Consider the following 23,064-nt stretch of genomic DNA (forward strand, 5'->3'; position numbering starts at 1 on the left):
TCATGTTAGACTGATGCAGCAATGAGCTCGAGCAGAAGATGTCTCATACCGCCAGAAATGGTATAGTCTTGTTATAGACATGGCAGCAACCAAATCGCCAACTCCAGTCTACCCCATCATAATCCACGGGTGCTTTCAGCATATGTCTGCAGAGAGTCGGGGTACTCAAAGGCGAGAGATGGTATGAAAGCCGGGCATGATTGGATATCAGACTTGATATAAGATTATCATTAACAAGATCTATTCCAAACTCCTAGGTTGAGCATAAAAATAAACATCAAGCAGAAGACTTGTCCTTCCGGTATCGCTTCCAACTGACAAGCATGAAGAACACCGAGACCACCAACCCTAGGCCGGCGAATCCAATACCCAAATACAACGCTCCACGATAGCCTCGCAGCACGTCCATTCCTTCATTGTTCACATTTGACTCCACAGTACCAGCGAATCCCAAACCGAGCGAGATGGAATAGTTCACTGTAGTGGTGACCAGAGAGGCTGCAAGACCTTGGTGGTGATGATGCATGGAGTTACTCAGGATCAAAGTGCCTGATGGAAAAGACATGTCCCTGCACCTTGTTAGCCATCAGCTGTTGAGAAGTTTTGAAAGATGAAATACATACATTCCCCATGAAGTGATCAAGCTGACCACGAAGGCCTGTGCCCAATATGTTTGATGTAGAGGAACAGTCGCAAAGAGGGCCTGGCCGACGGTGAAGAAGCACATGGCGCAGAACATGATGACACTCGGAGGTAACCGACCGAGAAGGAAGCCAGTCACAAGGGCCGCAACTGCCCCCGACGGCGCAGCAGCAGACCATTTGGCTGTAGCAAGTAAAGGCGAGTCTTCCTTGATCACCTCCATGAACTGATAGAAATAATAGATGATAATCCCGAAACTGGACCAGCCAGCAGCGATGCAGCCGAGCACCCATGCCAGATCACCAGTCAGGACGGATCGGGGAATCAACGGACACGGAGCCGATCGTTCAACGAAGAGAAAGATCCCGAAGAAGACGAACCCAATGAGGAGGAGAATGTATGTATATGGCGTCGGCCATCCTACCAGCGCTGCTTGGTTCCAGGCAAAGTTGATGAGAACCAGTGCCAAAATACCGGTCATTGCTCCAAGAACGTCTAGACGAGCCCATGTCGAAAGATCATCCTTGAATTGTGGCCGACGCGCGTTGGGGATAACCAGCAGGCCTAGCACGGATAGCACAAAACACACCATGCCCATCACCCAATAAGCCCAAGGCCACCAGACGAGCTGAGCAAAGATTGATGAGAATACTCCACCAACAATGAATCCTCCTGGAGCAGTGGCCCCGAAACAGCTAAAGATCATCTCTTTCCGCAGACCGGGAGGGTATGCTCGGCCGAAAATCGCAATGGCGTTCGGAAGCAGCATGGCTGGGCCGATACCCTGCAGGGCCCGGCAGCAATCGAAGAACACCTTGTTGGACCATACACTGAACCCAGCGAGGAGCGACCACAGTCCGAACCAGGAGAAGCCGATGATAAACATGAGACGATGGCCATACACATCACCGAGCCGACCAGCCACCAGAATGAATGTGCCGACCGTCAAGCTGTAGGCTGCGGCAAACCAGCTCAGCTCGCCCGCATTGGTGGTGCCGAAGCTGTCGCCAATGATATGTGCAGGCGCGATTGACATGCACAGGCCAGCCTGTGTCATGAACTGAGCCATACATACTACAGCAATGAAGACAATCTCCTTCCAGAGAACTGAAGGAGGTTTGAGTGTTGACTGGGCAGTTTCCAGCCGAGTCAGTGCCTCGGGATCATGGTCGTCGGCCTGATCTTCGGTCGATTTATTGTGTAGCTCGTTGCCGGTACAGGTGGAATCGGAACCCGACGGAGTGAGCGCGTCGTGAAGATGACGATCTGGTTGTTCTGTGTGAATGGCCATTTTTGTTTCAACGGCTTTTACAACACGCCAAAAAATACCGCAACAATGAACAAGGCAGCGAAATGAAAGGTCGAAACCACACGCCCGGGCCTGAGCTCGGGGAAATCTCCTACGTTAAGTATTGCAGGCAAGTATAGCTCACCATAATGACTAGATTTACCGAGGACCCGCTCAATCGCCACCGATGGTGTGGAATGCGACGCGGTTTGTTGATTAAGGCTGAAGATAGTTCCTAATTAGGGCAGCAAGACGGTTAAGGCCGTGCAGACCCATACTTAAAAGTCTTGTCCCGTCGGAACCTACTCCGGACCCGACGGATTTCGCTGCAACAATGACAACAGCCGAGCCGATAACATCATATACGAGTGTGTTAACAAACTGTCGGCCAATATTTGCGTTCGCGGCCAATTCCCTCTACTCATTGCTCTTCGTACTACAACCGAAAATAGAGTCCATCGTTGCTAGCTAGCGCAGGGTCTAAACCCTCGACAGCAGCTTCGCAGACGCGATCGATGCTCGATAAAATAATCAAAGCTGCGATCCTTCAATGACTTCATGCGAGCTCGATCTTGACAATTTCCAGGGCAGCGCTAGGCCTGATCAGGAATACCGACGACCTACCTAGTATTCTCGAATGGCACAGCAGTCTACATCTTCTGGAAGAGATCAGAATCTCCACGAAAGATCCTTTCAGCACGTGGTCATCTCGGCTGGCAATTCTTGGGTAGCTTTGTTCGCACTTGTCTTTATGAGCTAGTTGAATGAAGCCTTATTGTACCCACGGTTGTATGTGCATTGATCTCTTACGAGCTCAATTCAATGCAGGTCTATTTGTCCTGAATAAGCACTCTCGGAAACTCTCTTCCGTGCGCTGGGAAGTCGGGCCTACTTTGTCCTCGGGTCTTCTGATGCATCAGTGTACTGATTCTGGACGTCAGGTTGTGAGAAAAACGCTTTGCCTTTCTTTCAGTGTCTCAACAGGAAGAATACAATAAATCTTATCTCGAGGTCCCTAGCTCTTTTGATGGTCTGCATCTCGATATTGTCTGTCTCGAGGACTCTCTACCACATCTTATCTTGCTGCGACGTGCCAAGCTCTTACCACAAACGATATTCGTATATCTTGCAGCGATCCAGGCGAGCATGGGCCATCAGAGCGATACGTTACTACATCATAACAAAAGCTACGCATCGATCACATGTTTGGATCTTCTCCTCACAATCCGACCATGCAACAACCTCCTAAGCTTGAGGGGGATGGGAATAAAACCTACACAGTGACAGCACACTGTACAATTATTCATTCAGTCCCATGCATCTTTCATTGTCAGGTCTTTAAAGCTAGCATTCTTGTGCATCCATCGTCTAGACAAGGATACGGCCAGAAATCTTGACGGAAATCGCCTCTATTGCTATCGTCCATTGGAGGTATATAAGCACCAACCATTGCCCCGGCTATTTTATGGCCCGCCTATCAGTTTACCTGAAACTATTCATATTGAGTTTGAATTCTACGAGGCCATGTTAAGATTTCTTTATCGATATGCCCCAACAGCTACTCATCACACCCCCCAAGCCGCGTGACGTCTTTACGGAGCGACAACAGTGCCAGGTTGCTCAGCTTTTCCAAGACAGCAAGATCCCCTACGTTTATTTCCTGGCACCAAGCCTTGCCGCCCGGAGCCCGGACTATAACGCAAGCAGTTGGGTCGTCCCCGATAGATACTTCGGCCGAGCCGTCCGAACCCTTCAGAGGGCAGAGTTTCCGAAGTGTGTGCTGAAAAGAGAATGCGCCCTACGCTCCCTGGAATGCCTGCGACCCTTGCCCGACTATCATTTTCATTCCAACAAGTACCCCACCGTGGAGCAATTCGAGTACGGCCACCCCATATGCACCTCGATCGACTTGTACAGGAAGTCGACCCTACTATGGATGTTTCCAGACCCCCCGATTGACATCGTCACCCCACACGATTCCTGTTACGAGGCTCGAGGGCTCACCAAGCCTGGCTTGCGCAGCTACCTGCCCTTGGCCGACAAGCTTCCGGTGACAGTCCTGACCTTCCCCAAATTCATTGAAGCTTTCATCATGCTGGCCTGCCGCGACTGCGAGGGCCACTGGTCTTTCAAGTTCTGGATCGACTTCCTCCTGTTTATCAGACGGTATGAGGAGGGGGCGCGCCAGCGCGATCCCGCCCTCGCAGACGACGCCGATAAAGCCTACCCTCTCTGGCGGATGGAGATGATCGGCGAACCGTACCGGGATTACTACAAACGCTTAGTCTATTACGACTACGATCAACGCTGGGACAACGACTGTGGCACCCAAACTTTAAGGTTTCTGCAGATGACTTTGCGGGACGTGATAGACCTACCGAAAGGCGATGGCCGCCTTCTGTGGTGCTGCTGGGGCAAACCGCTCCCACAGCATAAAGATCACTCGCGGCCTGCGTGGAGGAACGTCCGGTGTTTAGGCGAAGGCCGGCCTGAGCTGGACTTGCAGAGACTGGGCACCCAACATCGGTGTGTCCATAAACTTGCTCCTGCTCACCCGAGACCATACCACGAGCGTCCTACAGCTTTCGCGCTACCCTCGCCTTCTACTTCTCCTGCACCTTCTGAACCTACATACCCCGAGTCTGATCTCTCAGATTCTGAACCACACGACTCATATTGGATGTAGTATATATCTTCATCGCGTTATATATTACTACCTTTCATGTGTGAATCGGTTCTTTTCGTGCTCTTGATCTAACGGGGTTGCCTCTTGATTCCCTGTTATACCTACGATACCCGTCGTTTCTATTTCTCTCGAAGTTTGGTGGGCAATACTCCTGCCGGAATCGCGACTTAGTCCGCACTTCAATTGTGATACTCTATACGAACGTTAAGAAAAATTTTATCTCATTCCAATTCCTTTCTGTAATTTAATGTAATGGCCAGAGAGTACAGCTTGTGAGTACATGTCCACGGACATGCTCCAACATCATCTGCTATGAGTCCCCAGGCATTGCTTGGCTTGGACGATTAGACTCAATGCCGTGCAGATCTACGGAGCACACCTGCTTGGCATGTTTACAGGCTACAGGCTGGATGATAAAAGTCCGCCAGCATCGACTGTACATCCCTCCAAAGCCAGCTCCGGACAGTCGCTTTCCGAGTGGTGAGGAGTGACCTTAAGGTACGCCCTTTGCATACTTTCGAGGTCTCAAGCGCTGTTGATGGCTGTTGTAGTGGGTAGAAATGACAGACCAAGAAAGGCAGTTTATTAGAAGAACCCACTCGGACAGACATGCTCCGTAGGCGGTGAACTCAGAAATCATGTGACTCGGCAGAATCACCAAGCCTCTCATTCCACCGGACAATCAAACATCCCATCCTTGATCAATCCTAGAACAAGGACGCGGGAAAGGAAAAGGCAAACTTCTCTTCCAGGTGTTATTACCTGCAGTCCAGCGCAGGTAGCGTTCTATGGTGTACTTTGTAGTTATGATACTGCCGAATATCGGCATCGGCAGGGAGTGGATCTGGTGGCTTGCTCCACCTGATCTCTGCCAGATTAGCTAATCACAATCACATGCCCATCCCGGGCGGACGAGGCAGCAAGAAATTGTGAGAGTCACTGCTGTGCAGTAGGTAGGGTAGAGGAGAAAAAAAAAAAAAAGAAAAGTGAACCTCACTTACTCACCGGGTGGACTCATCCGACCGATCGCAATCAGACAAAATGTGACTCGGAAAAACCTTTGTCTCGTCTGCCTTCTATCCGTCATCATGCTGTGTTCTCTTCTCCTCAGTTCTTTGTTACCGACCTTACCATCTCGGATCGTCGTCCTCTAACGCGCTCTGTGATCGTGGCTGGACGGTGCTCTACCTTCTACCCCGCCGGAGCGAAGACAGACTGCTATAAGGTGACAAACACCCCTTTCCAGCTGTACATCGGCGCTGGAGTCACCCTCTTACCAATTTCGAACCCGCGCAGTATTACCTTGGTCGCCTTTGCCTCCCTAAAAACCATACCTCGTCTGTTTTGTCCGACACTGTTGTTTTCCCTCCAACACTCACTTCCCGTTTCCCTTGTTTTGACGGCTGCCTTCCCATACTGCCGCCATGGGGAACAGCCCCGCTGCCATCATTATCGCCAGGTAAGACTTTACCCCCCACGCCTTCTGAGCTCAGTACTCAAAGAGGACACTGCTTACGCTCGCTGTTTCATCAGACATGGCGCCCGTTTGGATGCGGCCGACAAAAATTGGCATCTGACATCACCGACTCCCTATGATCCTCCCCTCTCCTACGGCGGTTGGCTACAGTCTCGCGCGCTAGGTGCTAGAATTGTCAACCTGCTACAGACTATGGACGATGAAGCAGACTCCACGCAGAATGAAGATGAACAGAAACTATCCCCTGTCCGTGCACAAAAACCAAAGCGCAAGCGCAGGATCATCATCCATACCTCTCCTTTCCTTCGCTGTCTTCAGACGGCTATCGCAGTCAGCTCAGGGATCTGTCAAAATTCCCCTGAACCGGACTACCAACAACCATATGCCTCGATCGCAGACCGAATTCACAATGCTACACCTCATTCTATATCGAATCTGACCTTGGAGACACCGCCGACCTCAAGTTCTCGATCAAATCCGGACAGCACGCGATGCCTCTTGCGCGTTGACGCTTTCCTAGGAGAATGGCTCAGTCCCGACTATTTCGAGCAGATTGTTCCGCCTCCATCGTCTGATCGACTGATTGCAGCCGCGAAAATCGAACTGTTGCGGCGGGAGCCGAGCTTTGTTCCTAAGGCAGATATCACCACCAAACCGTCCCTCGGTTTCTTCCCGGGTGGCTGGGGCAGCGCGTCAACTCCAGTGTCTCCCGGTCCAGAGCTCAATGCGATCAGCAAAAATGGAGCTTCACCTACAACAAACTCCACGCAGGGGCAGCGGAATCGTGCCGGTAGTTGTGACGCTTTGGGTGCCGGTGAATCCTCCCGCGGGCGGAAATTGCTGAGGAAGATCAACACCAACCTGCCGTCTATTCCCGACAGCGCATATGTGCCTCCAACGCCCAGCTATGCCATCTCTCCTTCCGACTCAATTCCTGCTGGCTATGTGACGCATGCCCGTGATGCCTGCGTGAAAGTCGACTATCAATGGGACAGCATGCGGAAGGAGATGAACTGGGGTAACGGGGGTGAATACGGGGAGGAATGGAGCTCAATGCATACGCGATTTCGCACTGGGATGGAACGCATGGTCAACTGGTACGACGAGCATGATACTTCAGTTTCTACTCGTCAGCGTCAGCGACATTCCAAAATGTTGAACGGAACCGGGGAAATCGCCCAGTCTCAAGATGATGACGACGAGACTGAGACGATTCTGGTTGTGATCACTCATGGAGCTGGCTGCAATGCTCTCATTGGGGCAATTTCAGGGGAGCCAGCGCTGGTGGATATTGGCACGGCGTCGCTTACGCTGGCGGTGCGCAACCCCGATCTACACGAGTCAATCGGGACTACTTCCACTGCTTCTGTTGGGTCCCTAGACTCGGAGCAGTCTCTGGATGAGCTGTCCAACCTGCAGAGCTATCGCCTGAAGAAGGTGGCATCCACAGAGCATTTACGAACTGGGGTTAGCACTTCTGTTGTCTCGTCCCCTGTCAACCTTACCTCGCCGAGCATGTCGACGTATCGCCAGCGTGTTACCCCGCGACAGTCGACGTCTCAAGGAATGTTCATCATTGGTCCCTCTTCTACATCTGGGATGGGCTCTCAGACCTGGACGTCGGCGCGGCCCTCGACCGCCACCGCCCCCAGTGGCTCGACGGGGCTATGGGGATCCGTGTCTGCCTCAGCTGAGCCAGCGGATGACATTGTGCCCAACTTTGGCGACTGGACCACGCCGGCACCCTTATCAGCGGTGGATCAACCGGTTGCCACCGAGCAAACCTGGACCAGTAATATCCCCCAACGCGCGATGTCGCAGCGCGGTCTGTGGGGTAGCGAACCCCTGCAAAAGGATCGGGAAGCGGGCACCAAACGGCGTTGGACCGTGACCGAACGACGAAGGCTCTGATTCGCATGGCAGGCATGTGATATTGCTCATTAGCTTCTTGGCGCTGGACGCATGGTGCTTGGACGTCAATCATGATTTCACGAATTCCTTTAGTCTAGCCATGTAGTAGCTTTGAAATCTTGCTAACTTGGGAGGCATGTATTAACATCATGGATTATGTATCTAAAACACAATATACCCACAACAACCAATCGAGAACAAAAAAATCATTCCGCTCCACCTTGATTCCTGCCGCAGCTTTTCACTGGTAGCATACTTCACTTAGCCATAGCATTTGATGACCTTCAGACCCTGGACCGTGGCTCTGACACTCTCGTCGCACCGTCCGGCCCGTATTGCCATTCTTGCCATTCGACCAGCTGCACAGCAAGATTGACACGTAGTACACACCACCCCAAAGCAAGGCAACAACCGCGGGGCTCGACCCAGCTGAGAACAAACAACAATCCTTCAAGGCCATCATTCAGCCTTACTCGAACCAGTCTAGCGAGAACCGATTGGTGAGAAATACCCCTCCCGGAGAGATTCCATCCACGATCCTTCCCGCCTGCGCGCCCCTCGGAGACATAATTATTCATCCTCTCCCCTTCCCTTCGCGGCGGGAATAACTCGGCTTCCGCAGTGTTGATTTGAAATCTCTGGTGTCTTAGCTTGATCGGTACGGACCGATATGCGGAGGAATTATGATGCCAGAGTTTGGAGACTATCCCGCAGGTATCAGGAATTGGAAGTGCAACTCACTACCTTATAGGTGAGTGGGCGGGGATCGATTGGGTTTAGGCTTACTTTGGCTAGCGTCCGTTGTGGGTTTTCGTTTGGTCTGTTTGGAATTTGGAGGGGAAGATCGCGGGGAAGGAAGGACAAGTGCTTTGTTTCTTTGTCCTTTCTGGCATTATACTGCAGGAAACGTGGGAACAATGAGGCTTGTTGATGATCTTCTTCAGACGGTGTTGAACGAGAGGAGTGATTACTATGCTCGGGCATGTCAGCGTGAGTATTTCTCCGGAGGAGGAAGATATAAGAAGACCTCAAGGTCAACGTTGGTTGACCATGCTCGTTACTGAATAACCGACGCCATCTTGGATTGACAGTGCTTCTGCGCTCAAGATCTCTTTGTCGTCGAATCAAGATCAATACTCCTAGCCTTCTGCCGAAAAAATGGCGACTCAACCGAGCATACCGGCCGACCGAAGCCTCAGCATCGATCGCCTGCCACTGGCACTTGCGGACGCAGTCACAGACTTGCTAGAGGAGACTGACTTGATCAGGTTCTCAGAGACCCAACGCGGCATCTATGATGCCTATCATCACCCGAAGTGCTCTGCCTGTACTTTTGAGCCATTATCCCCGCAGGACGTATTCTATATACACGAGTGGGCAGTTGTCAGCACCCGATTCACGGTCTTCGAAATACATCGGGGAAGGTCCTTCAGTCTCCCCAACGACAGAATCCGCCTGGCTCCGGCTATTGGCGATGGTCTCCGTCGTCCAGATGTCAGAGATGCCTTTACCGAGACGTTTGCCAATACACTCGTGGAAAGTGGATTGTCGCTGTTGGCCCTCGCTGTGGCTCGTCGTCGAAGGGACGTGGTGGATATTCTCCTCAGGTATGGTGCGGACCCCAACTACGGAGGTTATCCGTGTAAGCTGAGTCCTTTAGATTATGCGAAATTGTCCGCTTGCGACCCGAATGCCATGATGGGAGCTGACGCGGGCCCGCCCGAGGGCGAGGCCCAGGCTGCTGTGGCGATGGCCGAGACGCTGCTGCGCGCCGGTGCGACGTTCACCCACCGCGATGTATGGGACCTCATCCTGTGGTCAGGGCGGGCCGACCTTGTGCGGCTGGCGGCGGCGAACGGCGCGGAGCACGGCAAGATGCTCCATCACCTATATTGGTGCGACGGGAAGAATCAACCAGTGTTTCGCGGCGTGGACGCGCTGACTTCTATCCTTTACCACCCGTACCATGCCGTTATCGAAGGAAGGGTCAGCGGTGCCGTCATTCAGACGATCGTCAACGTCGAGCCCGTGCTGATGAACCATAGGGACAGTTTCGGCCGCACCGTCATCCACCAAGCAATGTGTTTGGGCATGTGGACGCTGGTGGAAGGCTTGATCCGCCTCCCGTCCACCGCCTCGCCTATAGCCAACGACGCCGGCAACCCCTTGAACATCGCGCTCTGGCTCGGAAAGACAGCGATGGCCGTCAACTTGATGGATCGCCCCGAATACGACTTGCACGAGATGCATAACCCCCCTGTCACATGCTCGCTCATTCATAAGAAAAGCGTGCCGCTTATGGTTGCCATCGAATGCAACGCTAGGTCCCCGCTCAGTCTGCGTGTGTTGGCCACCCATCGCAAGATGGCTTTGCCGTTCAAAGGAGCGCATGGCCTCGACATAAAAGCGTGCGCGCTGCAGATGGCGCAGGTCTATCGGCTTGCTGCTGAAGACATTGCTTTGATCGAGTCGATCCCGCAGCGGTAGTTTTTTGTTGTCACCAGAGCTCTTTTTGTGTGTGGCTGCATTTTGTGGGGACGACACCACGAAGGTGGGTTCTTCAGGTAGGGCGCTCTTCTTATCTCGCTTTCCCAAAATCTATCATAAAACAATGATCATCATTCATTGACTTAACCTGTGCCTTTCCCTTCCTGTAGCAAGAAAGAGTAAAGAACAATACTTGTAAATGATTCTCGGGGACATGGATAGGTATATCTCAAGCTCAGTTGGAGGCTTTCGATCGATCAGATAACTGTTCACCAACAACCCATGAATGAACTTGAACTCACGACTTCGCGTTGATACGAGTAGGTCTATGAGCATCGAAGAATGTAAAGCATGTCAACGGAGACTTGTCTGTATAAAGCTTCATCTTGTGGTCTGTTTTCGTCATCTGGTCTAGAAATCTGGTTTTGTCTGATGCGAAGCATTTTCTCTGTCTCTGTTTGAACTGAAGGTGCAAGCTCGATTCAATATCTAATTCCTTGTGCCTGCTCTGGCTGTTGCTTTCGCTCGTTGAAGAACTTCCACTTACAATTTGGGTAGAGTCTTTCCACGTCTTGGGTCTTGAATATAAGCTGCTGAGGGAGAGCGCTCGCCACCAAATCAACCCTTGCATCCATCGATGCTTCTATCTGCGATCGATGTCGAACCCACCCAGTGAGATTCGGAATTCCATTCGTGCAGAACACCGTGTGTGGCAAACATGTTAGGGATGCCCTTTCTTCGTGGCGTGGTGCTGAAAATCAAGGATCTTGGGGTTCCGGTTCATTAACTGTTTACTTAGGGATAACGACTTGGGTATATGGTATTGAAAATATTATTTGCAGTGTTCAGTATTGTGCGTTCGTCTTCTTTACTCCCGCATCGCAATATATTTGACGGTGTCTGGGCTCGGATCAAACCGCCAAGAGCTATTTCCTGCATGATGCATTTAGAACACTAGAGATCCCTGTTTGCTGGGAAAATCCGGTTCTATGCACACGCCTAATGACAAATCGCCCTGTCTCTGGGGACACCTCATCCGAACAATGGGGGAGGCTGGGAATTCGATGCGATGGCTGTTGCCCGTAGCCGCCACCCAATTGCTCAACAGGCCTATCTATCAAATCAGGTAGACTATTACACAGCTCTAGATAGCCAGAGCTCTGACCAGACGCTTGTGCAAGGACCACATTCTGGCGGGTCTGGCGTAGACAAGCGTTTCTGCCTCAGGTGTCGACAGCTACGTAAGCGCAGCGGACGGGGGGATCTCGTCCAGCCACTGGAATTTACTATTTTGGGCGGCGCGGGCAAGCAAGCTGAGAGGTGAATTTAAATACGCCGCCCACCAAGGCGGGCCTCGATCTGGTCCCCCTCAATGTTCCAGCCTCCATTCTCTCAATGCGAACCTTCCCCTTTCCTCCCCCCTCCATTACTGACCTGTCCTGACGTTGCCCTCTCTCTTTTGCATTGAGTGCAACCGAGATCATGTCCGCCCCGCGACGCAATGGCCAGCCGCCGCTCTCGTGTGAACCGTGCCGCAAGGCCAAGGTGCGCTGCGATAACGCGACCCCGGCCTGCCAGAACTGTATCCGTCGAGGCAAGGCCGACGGCTGTGTCTATCCCATCTCCCCCGTAACACGCACCTGGTACTCCGACAATGCCCCGTCGCCGACCGCGTCGCCGCGCTCACAGGGCCGCCCGGATTCCCTCATTCAGGGCGGCCGGTCGACCCCCAACGGCGACGAGAAGCTCGCCATGGGCCTGCCCCCAAACAACAACTCCGCCATGTTCAGCGAGATGGACGAGCAGTTCCGGGGGTCACTGTACATCGATTCCTCCTCCGCGGGCCGGGCCGAACCCGCCACACCAGATCCGAGGCAGGTTCAGATGGGCGCACGACTGCTCGCCTTGCTGTTCGAAAATCTCCCCCTGTACGAGCACTTGGCTGAAACATCGCTCGATGTCTGGCCCGAGGGCTGCATCCTGGGCCACCGTCTTATCACGGGCATGTTCGAGGCACTGGAGGATATCCTAGAGGCCCTGACGTCCGACCCCAGCTATGTTAAGGACCGCCATTCGACCATGCTGCGGTGGTCGCAGAAGATCTTCGATGACAGCTCGAAGGCCCTGACCGTGCATGCTTCCACCACGCCCGAGGACTACATCCGTCGGCTCTCCTCGCGGTGGGAGGGTATTGGCCTAGTGTACTCGATTGTGGGACAAGGTGCCATGCTGGAGCGCGATTGGCGGTCCATTCGCGAGCGTGAACGCAACGTGCCTCGTGACCAGAAGTCGCTCGCCGCCCAAGCCGTCTCTGCCAGCGATGCTTGTCTTCAGTTCTGTGACACTTTTGGGGCGGTGGATGATTCGCTCGGCTGGCTCTTGTTCCAGCACCTTCATTTGCTGACTCTGGTTTATGGTGAGAATGGTATGTTTCTGCCGTCCCTGTGGATTCAAGGGCTAGACGGACGCTAACGATTTGTAGATCCCCGAGCTTGGAGAAAGCTGGCTGAGCTTGCAACTGTCGCCTTCACCCTTGGCTCCAATCAGTCGGAAAAGGACACGAAGACGCCGTTCTTCGTGGTCGAGCTTCGCAAACGTCTAGTTGCAGGCGCGTACAGCATCGACAAACAGCTGGCAACTTCCTTGGGCAGACCTCCCCAGATCAGCTGGCGCTACTATGACGTCCAGTTTCCGCTCGACCTGAGCTATGATGAGATCCTGGCGGAACCGAAAATCCGCGAGGCGGCCATCAGTAAACTTGACAAGACCGGCTGGAACACCCAGGGCGTCGTTGGGAAGTCAGCGTGGCTTCGCATCGCTCTCCTCATTGGCTCGACCCGGGAGCAGATCCTTGAGTTGTCCCTCAGTCGCCGTATTGACGATTTGACACGGAAGGTTCAGTAAGTGCATTGATACACCTGTAAACCCAAAATATTGCTTACGCGTTGTGTCTAGGGAGGTGTCGCAGCAATCTCACAAAACTTGGAACGAGCTGCCCAGCTTCCTGCGCTGGCGGCCTGGCTCTCCGGACCCGAACGGGTCTAGCAGTGTTCTGCTGCCTCTTTACCTGAACTTTCTCTACAACGACTTCCTCCTCTATCGCGTGTTGGTCAAGCGGACACAGAGCGGAGGCGAGGGGTTGATCAGCGTCTCGCAGAACATCTTGAGCACCATCCTTGAGCTCATTGGGAAAGAGATCGGATCTAGGGCAGGCACCTACAATGTTGGGTGGAACGTACGTTTTGCCAATGCTTCCATGCCGATCATATGCACTAACAAGCTACAGGCATCATCCTTTGGCATTCCGGCAGCCGGGGTCTTAGCGATCGAGCTCCTCCGTCAGTCCGAAGCCCAGTCTCAGCTCCAAGCCACCACTTTCCGCCGATCGGAGGTGATCCAGAAACTCACCGTCTTCGCGTCCCATCTACAGTACGTCGTGCGGCCACACGACGGCATGTACGATGTCTGCCAGCGTGCCCGGAAGGTCATCTCCAACATCCTCGATCGGGTGCTGTCGGTCAGCCCGTCTCCGATGCCCGCGTCTCTGCCCGCCGATGTTCTGGCGACGAACTGGCTAAACGGGGAGGCTGTCACCTTAGATGACGGCACTGACTTGTACCGGTGGATTGAGAGTCTCTACCCTGATACCACTGGCGCCGCTTCCTGGGCTTGAACTCCACATTCATGATATGGAAACGATTGATGAATAGCCGATGACTGTGGGGCAGATCGAGGTCTTTCTGCCGCCCGCAACCTACCATGTTATGACGATATACCCCCATGACCCAAGACGAACCAAAAGTGTGCAGGTTTCGGTTGACTTGTATGAAGAAAGCCGCTTTATTTGCTCGTCAATGTTGTATTCCAGGTCGCCGACATTTTCTTTTTCTATTTTCTGTGGATTTCCTTTGCGTTCCTCCCAGCTTCTGGTGCAATTGATACGTGATGACCTGAAATGTACTTGGGCCACAATGATATTTATGCCATGTAGCGTCTCCCGACCGGCGCGAGACACGTCAGTCAGCATATGCAGTTACTCGTAATTCGGCGAAACTTCTTGTGAACTGAAGCGATATAGTTCCATTTTAGAGTTTCTACTATCTGCTCTCAACGAATCGGACAGTGCTCGCCCTGTCTGATGACTCTGTAGGACAGATACTCCGGACTCCGTTAGGACTACTGAGGCAGCTCAGAGTTGAGAGGTGTTGCGCCTGGCTATGTTTAGAAGCACTAGTGCGGGTTGAAGGGCGATAAGTTACCGGTCTATTGACAAGCCGATAAGCACCATGTGATCACCTGGGAATGTGGGGCAGGTTGTATTGGGGAATGTGATGATAACACTGGCGACTGGAACTCCGTCTGGATTCTCTCAACTCTGCGCATTTTCGCTCAAGTCTCAAGAGTGATGACTCAATTGCAGGTTTTAGTCATTCCAAGAACCATCCGGCTTAGCGACCGAGGTTGACCGGATGCTCGGGATCAGCATTGGGCTGAAGGAGACTTGGAGAACCTTCGTGACTCCGCTGTCTGTCCTCCGCCACCGCGTAGATCCCGTGTGTCAATCGTGATCCACTGATTGGTCGGCCAGCTCCGCATTTTCCGGGTGCCTGCATGGCTGCCTTGATGCCTGGTACGGTGCCAGACCCAGGGTACTGCGTCACTGCCCCATAGTCCCGTCTCTCTCTTCCCCCCCATTCCTGTCCTTGTACTTGTACACATCCATCCCTTTATCTCTCTCTCATCCTCTTTCTCTCCTATCTCTGTCTTACTGTTTCTCTCTCGTTTGCTGCCTCATTTGCTACATATTATCTTGTCTGTCTCTACCTTGATTGGAAATAAGGCATGTCAGCTGTCGCAAACGACGGTTACTCCGTCATCCACACCAGTGGCCGAACCGGCGCCCCCGATCTCCGCTTGATCCATTACAACGACGTCTACCACGTTGAGTAAGTCGTTTCCTTTGTCGCAATCTCCAGAGTAAAGACCGCCGCTAACAATCCCTTCCCATAGACCAGGATCCGCAGAGCCCGTCGGTGGTGTACCACGCTTCCAGTCTGTCGTTGATTACTATCGTTCCGACCCCGCGTTCGCCGGCCATCCCGGCGTGCTGACCTTCTTCTCCGGCGATGCCTACAACCCGAGTCTAGAGAGCTCCGTCACAAAGGGGAAGCATATGGTTCCGTTCTTGAACAAAGTGGGCACCGATGTCGCGTGTGTCGGGGTATGTCGTTTCTCTGTTCCTGCGCTGTCATTGTCTGTGTTTTCTTGGTTGTGGCGGAAAACGAAGCTGACGGCTGAATACTGGCTTACTAGAATCACGATCTCGATTTCGGAGTCACGCAATTCCGCCATTTACGCACACAATGCCAGTTTCCCTGGCTATTGGCTAATGTTATCGATCCCGCATTGGGGGTCGATGTACCCATCGCTGATTGTGAGAAGACCTGGATGCTGACTGCGTCCAATGGCATTAAAGTTGGGGTGATCGGGCTCGGGGAGAGGGAGTGGTAAGTTTTGTGAGCCCACACCGCCACTCGAGACGTCATTTTGCTAACCTGTTTTCAAACGCTAGGTTAGGAACTATCAACGCCCTACCCCCGGATCTTATCTACAAATCCGCATCGAAAACGGCCCTGGAACTTGCGCCGCGGCTGCGCGAACAAGGCGCGGATATTGTTGTCGCCGTCACCCACCAACGTGAACCGAATGATTATAAGTTGGCGGAGAACTTGACGCCAGGGCTGGTGGACATTATCTTAGGGGGTCACGATCACTTCTATGCGCACGCTGTGGTCAACGGGGTTCATATTCTGCGGTCGGGCACTGATTTCAAGCAGCTTAGCTATCTGGAGGCCTGGCGCAAGCCAGACGGTGCGGGATGGGACTTCGACATCGTGCGCAGAGACTTGGTGCGATCGATTCCTGAGGACCCGTCGACCAGGGCCATGGTGGGCCGGCTGACGTCGAGCTTGAAGGCGAAATTGGAGAAGCCTATCGGGTATACCGCTCGACCGCTGGACGGTCGGTTCTCGACTGTACGGCAGAGGGAGTCCAACCTCGGCAACTTCGCCTGCGATCTCATGCGGTTCTACTATGGTGCTGACTGTGCGATGATGGCTGGAGGCACCATCCGTGGCGACCAGATCTACCCGCCCGGAGTGTTGAAAGTCAAGGATATCCTGAACTGCTTTCCTTTCGAGGACCCCGTTGTTCTACTTCGCATCAAGGGCAAAGCGCTTTTCGATGCCTTGGAGAATGGAGTCAGTCAGCTTCCCGCGTTGGAGGGACGTTTCCCGCAGGTGTCGAACATCTCATTCAGCTTCAATCCGTCGGCGCCGTCAGGGTCGCGGATTAACTGGGCTAAGATCGACGGTCAGCCCATTGACTTCGATCGCAGCTACCTGCTTGCCACTCGCGGATACATGGGGCGTGGCAAAGACGGCTTTACGTCACTGCTCGTACAGTCCGAGGGTGGCGTAGTGGAAGAGGTCGTCGACGAAGAGAGTGGCATTCTCATCAGCACTTTGCTCCGCCAGTACTTCCTTAGCCTGAAAGTCCTCGGGAAGTGGCAGCGCTGGAGTCAGAGCTTGACTCGCCACTGGGACACGGTGCACAAGAGTCTGCACGGTGATGGATGGCTGAAAGCCCCTTCGGCCCAGCCGTCCCCGGCCTCCGAGAAGGTCCCCTACCATGTGCAGCGGCCGACGTTGAAGCGCACGAAGCAGAAATACTACTACGGACGCTACTCGCCGAGCGACTCCTCCGAATCCGATAAGTCCGATCAGGCGTCGCTCGATTCGGATTCCGATACTGACCCGGAGGTCCTGTCGGCGCCACACCCGACAACGAACTATGTCACCCTGCCCGCTAAGTCGGCCATGGAGGAGGAACATCGTCTGCGTCTTGCTCGCAAGGTGACGCGCCTCTGGATGCGCAAGGCCGGGCTGCAACCCTCGCCGATCAATGACTCGGAAGATCTGGGAGGATTCACACCCACGTGGACGCCTGGTATTTCCCCTAGATTGGAGGGGCGCATTGTTATTGAAGGTGCTTGATATAGTTTTTTCTTTTCTTCTCTCTTCTCTTTTTTTCTTCCGGTGTTGACTACTTCATTGGTTTTGGGTGTTGTATAAGAGGGAAGCAAGCATTTCGGAGTATTTCGGGTTTGGGTATGAGTCATGATCTATACAACATGAGCATTTGTGTTATAGTTTGGATATAATCATGTTAATAATTGAGATAGACTCATATAGAGTACTTTTGAATGATTTACTTCTACTTTGTAGGATTGTTGGGTGCTTGAAGTTGGAGATATGCTATTGCTTGGTGGTACTAGTGAGTATTGCAGATCCTATCCAATTACCACAGTTGCTGATAGATCGACAGGTACACAATGTTAGTCTCACCCAATATCATCCTTGGCGCATCTCCGCTGTTCCGTTCGCCGAACCCTGCGCTAACATAATAGGACTGTCGTCACCTCCACAACCATCTTGCTAATTCTAAGGGTGAATGAACATATCATAGTGACGAAATCCACCTATCCCATTGAATACAGACTCCCAGCAGTGACTACCCTCTATCTCCATCCTCAGACTTCTACTGCAGCCTATTGAATAGACAATGACAATACGAGGTAGATATTCACATCCGCCGCCAGGTGAATAATGAATCCTTAGCAGCTGGTCGATATCAAGCCAATCGCTTGACCAGCTCCGGACCAGGGCGTCTTCTTCCCTCTTACTTCTTCCTCCCTTCCGATACCTTCTCTTGTCTCGCTCACAGTCTTCGTTACTACCTCTTCTGTTCTTCTGGTCTTTCTGTATCAACCTCTCGTTCCATACCTCTTACACCGAAATCTCCATGGCCCATTCTGAATACTCCTATCTCCATCTACTTAGAAGCCGCTTTGGTCGTTATCCGATATCCCTCGCCTCAATAACCCTCAATCCTGAAAGCAGTCCACATCAGGATCTTCTTCGAGCGAACGCGCCCAATGCCGCATTCTGCTGCGCTGACAAAGCCACCAGCTTCCTTGTGCATATTACTCGGTGTGTGGGTGTGGTTGGTGAGATAGAGAGAGACCTTATACAGAGCACCCTCTGGCTGTACGAACAAAAAGACCACATCACCAGGACATGTCACGACACGGTAAGTTGAACTCCTATGCAGACACTCTTTTAAGCATGATTTTAAGCACAGGGGCTAATTAGGATAATAGATCAATGAACCTCTAGAGCTTGGCGTTGTTAAATACCTGAACTATGCAGAGAGCACATCGGCAGAACAAGCCAAGCCACGATAAGTCTGAGCCCTATCTCGATACTCTTCTTAGCACGGTGGCTAAGTAGTTCAAGGCTTTCTGTGGCCAATGGCCATACATACGAAAAGAAGAGGGAATGGCTTCTCTTCATGTGCCCTCTTATACGAGTTTCTGGTTCTAGGCTGGTGCGGACTCCCCTCGATGCCCCACTCCTCTGGTGTGTGCAGTTCACGGAACGAGATCGGCGTACTCCTGGCCTGGTCTCCTATTAGCACGAAGCTTGAGTGGAGGTGACCATGTGGGACTCGTAAAGTCGCACTCCGAAGCTTTTGATTTGTCTTATCACGCCTCACTGTGTCTATGTCGAACGGGTTCTCTGATGTGGTCAGTCCAAGAAAGACGCCGCCAATTTTCTCCCTGTCACATCCCAGGCAAATCGACATGGCTATAGGAGGCCCACTCATACAAAGATCAAGTTAAATCCTCATTTTTAGCCCGTTTTCACCATCAACGTCCAATTATAAATTCTAGCCGAGGTTCCCTTCGTTCCTGCGGTGTTTTTCTGTCTGAAGTGCTTGCGCACCTCGGTAAAGAATTATTAACGTGACTCCATGGAGCTTTTTTCGCCTCAGTGTCGTTTTGATGCTGTTTCTTCCATTAAATGCGAACAGTGCGCGAGCCGCAAGACCAATTGTTCCGCGGTAAGTACTGTTTCAAGGCGGCAAAACCCCAACCAAACGATGATTAGACAGCGTCGGGTATGTCTCCCCGGCAGAACTCATCAACAATATATTGTTCCAGAGATTGGTCTCTAGCGTGTGTTGGATGTTTCGCTCGCTCTTTATTTAATCTTAAAGATTTATTACCTTTTTCAAAAGCATGACACTATTCTGCCACTCTACCAGCTATCTCTCAGCATAGACGATTTCCAGCCTGCAGATGAGCAACGTCCTAGGCCGACTTACGCAGCCCAGCACTGCAACCCTCGCGTGCTAGTTTTCCTAATCATGACCGGGACAAAGGACGAACCACTATAACGGCCTCTATACCGCGTGTACTCCGCCTGTAAACGTTGATGTCCGCCTGTGAACGTTGATGTCCGTTTCTCCGAGTTCCAATGTGGGAAATGGGCATCAACATTCGCGGGCCGAATAGCATCAATGCGACAATCGCGGTGCGCAATATAATTTTCACTTCCACAGCATTTAGAGTCTAGACTCTAAATGTCACCCGCCGACACTCCTAGAGATCTTTCGCACCCATTCCGAGGACCGTGGGAATGGCTAATGGGGGCAATCTCGCTCATGAGCCTGCGGCCGGAAGATCGATTCGCCAGCGGCTCTGGCCAGACCAGGCTTCTTTTATCTTCTCAGTGCTTTGATGCTAGATATGAATATAGCACGTGCAGCTCGAAGTCGTCTCATATATCTCCCGATCATGGCAGCCGGCCTTTGTTCTCTTCACTCGTGGCCTATACTGTCTTTCTACAGCCTCCTCCACCTCTCTACGATCTTCATCATTCTACCTTTTGATACTGTGACATAAAAATATATCTTCAATTGCAAGCAGGTTACAGACCCAAACTGTTATACACTCACATTAAACCCCTCTGCTGACAGAACCCAGACAAACATGTCGGCGGCGATTGCCTGTGTGGCTTATGACAATGTCTACACTCGCTTGGCCACCACGGTGGGCTTCGTCGCATTAACCGCCGCCACCTCGTCTGCCCCTGCAAATCTGGTCGCCGGCGTCCACAGCCCCTTTCCGACCTTCACCGTTGATGCCGATGGGGATGTCGTGATGCAGGATGCCCCGCCCCTGACCGACAATGATGAAGATACCTTGATGACAGACGCGCCTTGATTGTACGTATGCGTCATGCGCCAGCTGCAAGCTCTGGCTAACAAAACAGCAGGAATAAGGGTTAAGCATGCTAGGAGGAAAGAGAGGCTTTCCTCTGTCTCTTTGCCTAATTGTCCTCTTCGCCACTTTCTACCTGTGCTCGCTTCTCACCTCGTCCCCGCCCTCATCTTCGTCGTCTTCTTTTCTCCTCCCACCGTATCTTTCCTTTGTCAGTCTATGTACACTATGTGAATGGCCACAGGCCTGATCGGCAATCTTGCTAGCGCTGGAACATTTACGTTCAACTCGCGAATCCGATCAATGACACAAGATCATCTCGAAAGTTACGGAAGCATCGACGTCGTTAGCTCAGGATTTCTCAGATTCACTAGAAATCTACAAACTGGTCAGCGGCAGGCCACTGTCAAGCCGATAAATATCAGTACCAAGACAACACATTCGGATCGTTACCTGTGACCGCTTGAAAGACGAAGATGCGGCTGGAAATTATATCGTGAGGATGAAATCAACTCATTGGTCTGCTCCTTTCGTTGTTTCATGGCTTCTTCTTGGGTTGTCTCGGTGATAAAGGTCCAGGGAACCGCAATTTCCCGTCTCGTGGTTCGAGCATCACACTCCCTCAGGATGCTTCATCCTCGCTATAGCTCGCTATGGACCTACAAAAGGTGTCTCGGACAACAAATAAGATAGGTGGCCCCACGGGTCTTGGAGGAAAATACGATCATAACATAGGTACAAAAACGCTGGATATGTTCTACTAGGAAAGTCCGCAGGTCAGTATGGGTCGAACCCCCAGGGTGACCTAACCTGCATGATCGTCGCGAACAAAAAAGGCATCCAGGACACCTGGATAGATTTCACTCGGGAAGTTCGCAGCTTTTTAACAAAGGAGGGCGCCATCAACAGCCCGGTCGAGATGCTCGACCCGACCTTCTTCAAGGGGGTGAGCACATCGCCATGCACACCAAAGGACGCGATTTTCCATGTTTGGAATAAGGTCCGAGATGAAATCGAGATGAGTGAAGAGATACCGATGCGATTGTCGGTCTTTTTCCACGGTGGCCTCTGGGAACCGTGGAGAAAATGCAACCACACCCAAACGAGTGAAGAAAATACTGCTGCTGTTGTCGGTCTCTGCTCAATCTCTGGACCGGAGATTACAATAATCTGTCGCAGACTACTAGATCTGCGATACACGCTGCCACTTATTGTGGCCAGCCTATGCCTTGCGTATAATCGAGTTGGTGGCGCAGAATGCCGAAAGAAGCAAATCATCTTTCAGCATGTTGAATAGAGCATCATTCCTTCTGATGGGTGTTGATTTGTCTCGACCGGTGACTGTTCCTTAAAATGAGAACTGGGCTTTCCGCTCGATTCAGGTCCTGAAATGGGCTACAACTTCTGCTTTACGGCGATGCACATCTTTGCAATATACAAAATCCTGGGCTGAAGCTTGCGCACCTTATGCCACTCCGAACAATGATATGGCTTCAGCCAGATGCGTATTGACTTTAGCAATGAGGAAGGCTACTGGGATGCAGTTGGTTCCGGGGTATATGGACGAACCACACCTGCGTGCAAATGATAATATTGCAAGACAAAAGCTGAGAGACTGGAAGGAGGTGGAAGAAGTCCGAACATGAGACCCCTTGCGGTCTCTGATTACGGTCAGAAGTTAGGCAAGGCGCTTGCTTGGGCCAAGCGCACTGCGATAGCTAGACACAATGACCGGGCAGGTCCTAAGAGCTTAACAAGAAGCTCAGCCACAGCCTGAGGCTTCTTTCGTTGACTGTTGCTCGAGGCTTGGGGTGGTTTTCGGTCATGGTCGTCTCCCTGCCGTTCATAAATTCATTGTTGAGATTACCTCTGTTGGTGATGATGTGAATTGCTCTCATGGTCAGAATTGGCTGCGGACAGCACCATGAGGGGCAACATGACGAAGCTGCTTCGGAGATAGGGCTTGTCTCAGGCGAAGCGTACAGTCATCACATTCCTCGGCTATAAAGCTGGACATGCAATGGTTGGTCTCCATACACATGCCGTCGGCATATTCACAGATGCCGGACAAGTTGATGATCTGATAACTGGCATTTCTACTTCCGCGATGCGCTGCAGGAGTTGCAACAGGTGGCTGCTTTACTTTACCCAACCCGGTCCAGCAACAGGCGCAGCGATCAGCATCGTTCCACCACAAGCTACACGAGTTCCTCTGCTCGCCATTCGCAGACACCATCCATACAAGCTCATCGATGTAATCGACGATCGAAGCTCGGTCCTTCTTTCTCGATGCGGTGCCTTGCTTCATGCACCGGTAACCCTCAACACGTCGTTGAGGTTACGGAGATCAACTTTTCTGCATAATAGTCTCCCAGAAAATCAGCACAAGAACAACCACATAAGTCAAGTGATTCTTCGGAGAAATAGATGAATTAAATAGGCTTCCA

At 52.1% G+C, this 23,064-nt stretch overlaps 5 protein-coding genes across 5 annotated transcripts; 4 read left to right on the forward strand and 1 right to left on the reverse strand.

Annotated features, from left to right (window-relative positions):
• Positions 1–277: 277 nt before the first annotated feature.
• Positions 278–1,933, reverse strand: BO97DRAFT_451800 (MFS transporter; the record flags this gene model as incomplete). Its single annotated transcript, XM_025699016.1, has 2 exons — positions 278–569; positions 624–1,933. 2 exons carry the CDS (start codon positions 1,931–1,933, stop codon positions 278–280), a joined length of 1,602 nt encoding a protein of 533 aa, XP_025551656.1.
• Positions 1,934–3,202: 1,269 nt separating this feature from the next.
• BO97DRAFT_58314 (uncharacterized protein) lies at positions 3,203–4,721 on the forward strand. The gene has a single exon (XM_025700923.1). It carries the CDS (start codon positions 3,477–3,479, stop codon positions 4,614–4,616), a length of 1,140 nt encoding a protein of 379 aa, XP_025551657.1. The 5' UTR covers positions 3,203–3,476; the 3' UTR covers positions 4,617–4,721.
• Positions 4,722–5,621: 900 nt separating this feature from the next.
• On the forward strand, positions 5,622–8,198 carry BO97DRAFT_405445 (uncharacterized protein). Its single transcript, XM_025695187.1, has 2 exons — positions 5,622–6,075; positions 6,150–8,198. The coding sequence occupies exons 1-2, from the start codon at positions 6,041–6,043 to the stop codon at positions 8,002–8,004; spliced, it is 1,890 nt and encodes a 629-aa protein (XP_025551658.1). The 5' UTR covers positions 5,622–6,040; the 3' UTR covers positions 8,005–8,198.
• A 3,775-nt stretch (positions 8,199–11,973) lies between these two features.
• BO97DRAFT_424590 (putative C6 transcription factor) lies at positions 11,974–14,164 on the forward strand (the record flags this gene model as incomplete). The annotated part of the gene is made up of 4 exons (XM_025696992.1): positions 11,974–12,916; positions 12,974–13,391; positions 13,447–13,726; positions 13,778–14,164. 4 exons carry the CDS (start codon positions 11,974–11,976, stop codon positions 14,162–14,164), a joined length of 2,028 nt encoding a protein of 675 aa, XP_025551659.1.
• A 1,034-nt stretch (positions 14,165–15,198) lies between these two features.
• Positions 15,199–17,758, forward strand: BO97DRAFT_368577 (putative 5'-nucleotidase). Its single transcript, XM_025692706.1, has 4 exons — positions 15,199–15,437; positions 15,502–15,712; positions 15,805–15,998; positions 16,064–17,758. The coding sequence occupies exons 1-4, from the start codon at positions 15,334–15,336 to the stop codon at positions 17,544–17,546; spliced, it is 1,992 nt and encodes a 663-aa protein (XP_025551660.1). The 5' UTR covers positions 15,199–15,333; the 3' UTR covers positions 17,547–17,758.
• Positions 17,759–23,064: the final 5,306 nt, after the last annotated feature.

Source organism: Aspergillus homomorphus (genome assembly GCF_003184865.1).
Source record: "Aspergillus homomorphus CBS 101889 unplaced genomic scaffold BO97scaffold_17, whole genome shotgun sequence".
Taxonomy (NCBI): domain Eukaryota; kingdom Fungi; phylum Ascomycota; class Eurotiomycetes; order Eurotiales; family Aspergillaceae; genus Aspergillus; species Aspergillus homomorphus.

What these genes read in the sequence shown, in the direction of transcription:
- BO97DRAFT_368577 (XM_025692706.1), top strand. Translation starts at nt 15,334, where the DNA reads ATGTCAGCTGTCGCAAACGACGGTTACTCCGTCATCCACACCAGTGGC. An exon ending in CCGATGTCGCGTGTGTCGGG is followed by an intron (nt 15,713 to 15,804) that starts GTATGTCGTTTC and finishes CTGGCTTACTAG; the next exon opens with AATCACGATCTCGATTTCGG. An exon ending in GGGCTCGGGGAGAGGGAGTG is followed by an intron (nt 15,999 to 16,063) that starts GTAAGTTTTGTG and finishes TTCAAACGCTAG; the next exon opens with GTTAGGAACTATCAACGCCC.
- BO97DRAFT_58314 (XM_025700923.1), top strand. Translation starts at nt 3,477, where the DNA reads ATGCCCCAACAGCTACTCATCACACCCCCCAAGCCGCGTGACGTCTTT.
- BO97DRAFT_405445 (XM_025695187.1), top strand. Translation starts at nt 6,041, where the DNA reads ATGGGGAACAGCCCCGCTGCCATCATTATCGCCAG. An exon ending in GCTGCCATCATTATCGCCAG is followed by an intron (nt 6,076 to 6,149) that starts GTAAGACTTTAC and finishes CTGTTTCATCAG; the next exon opens with ACATGGCGCCCGTTTGGATG.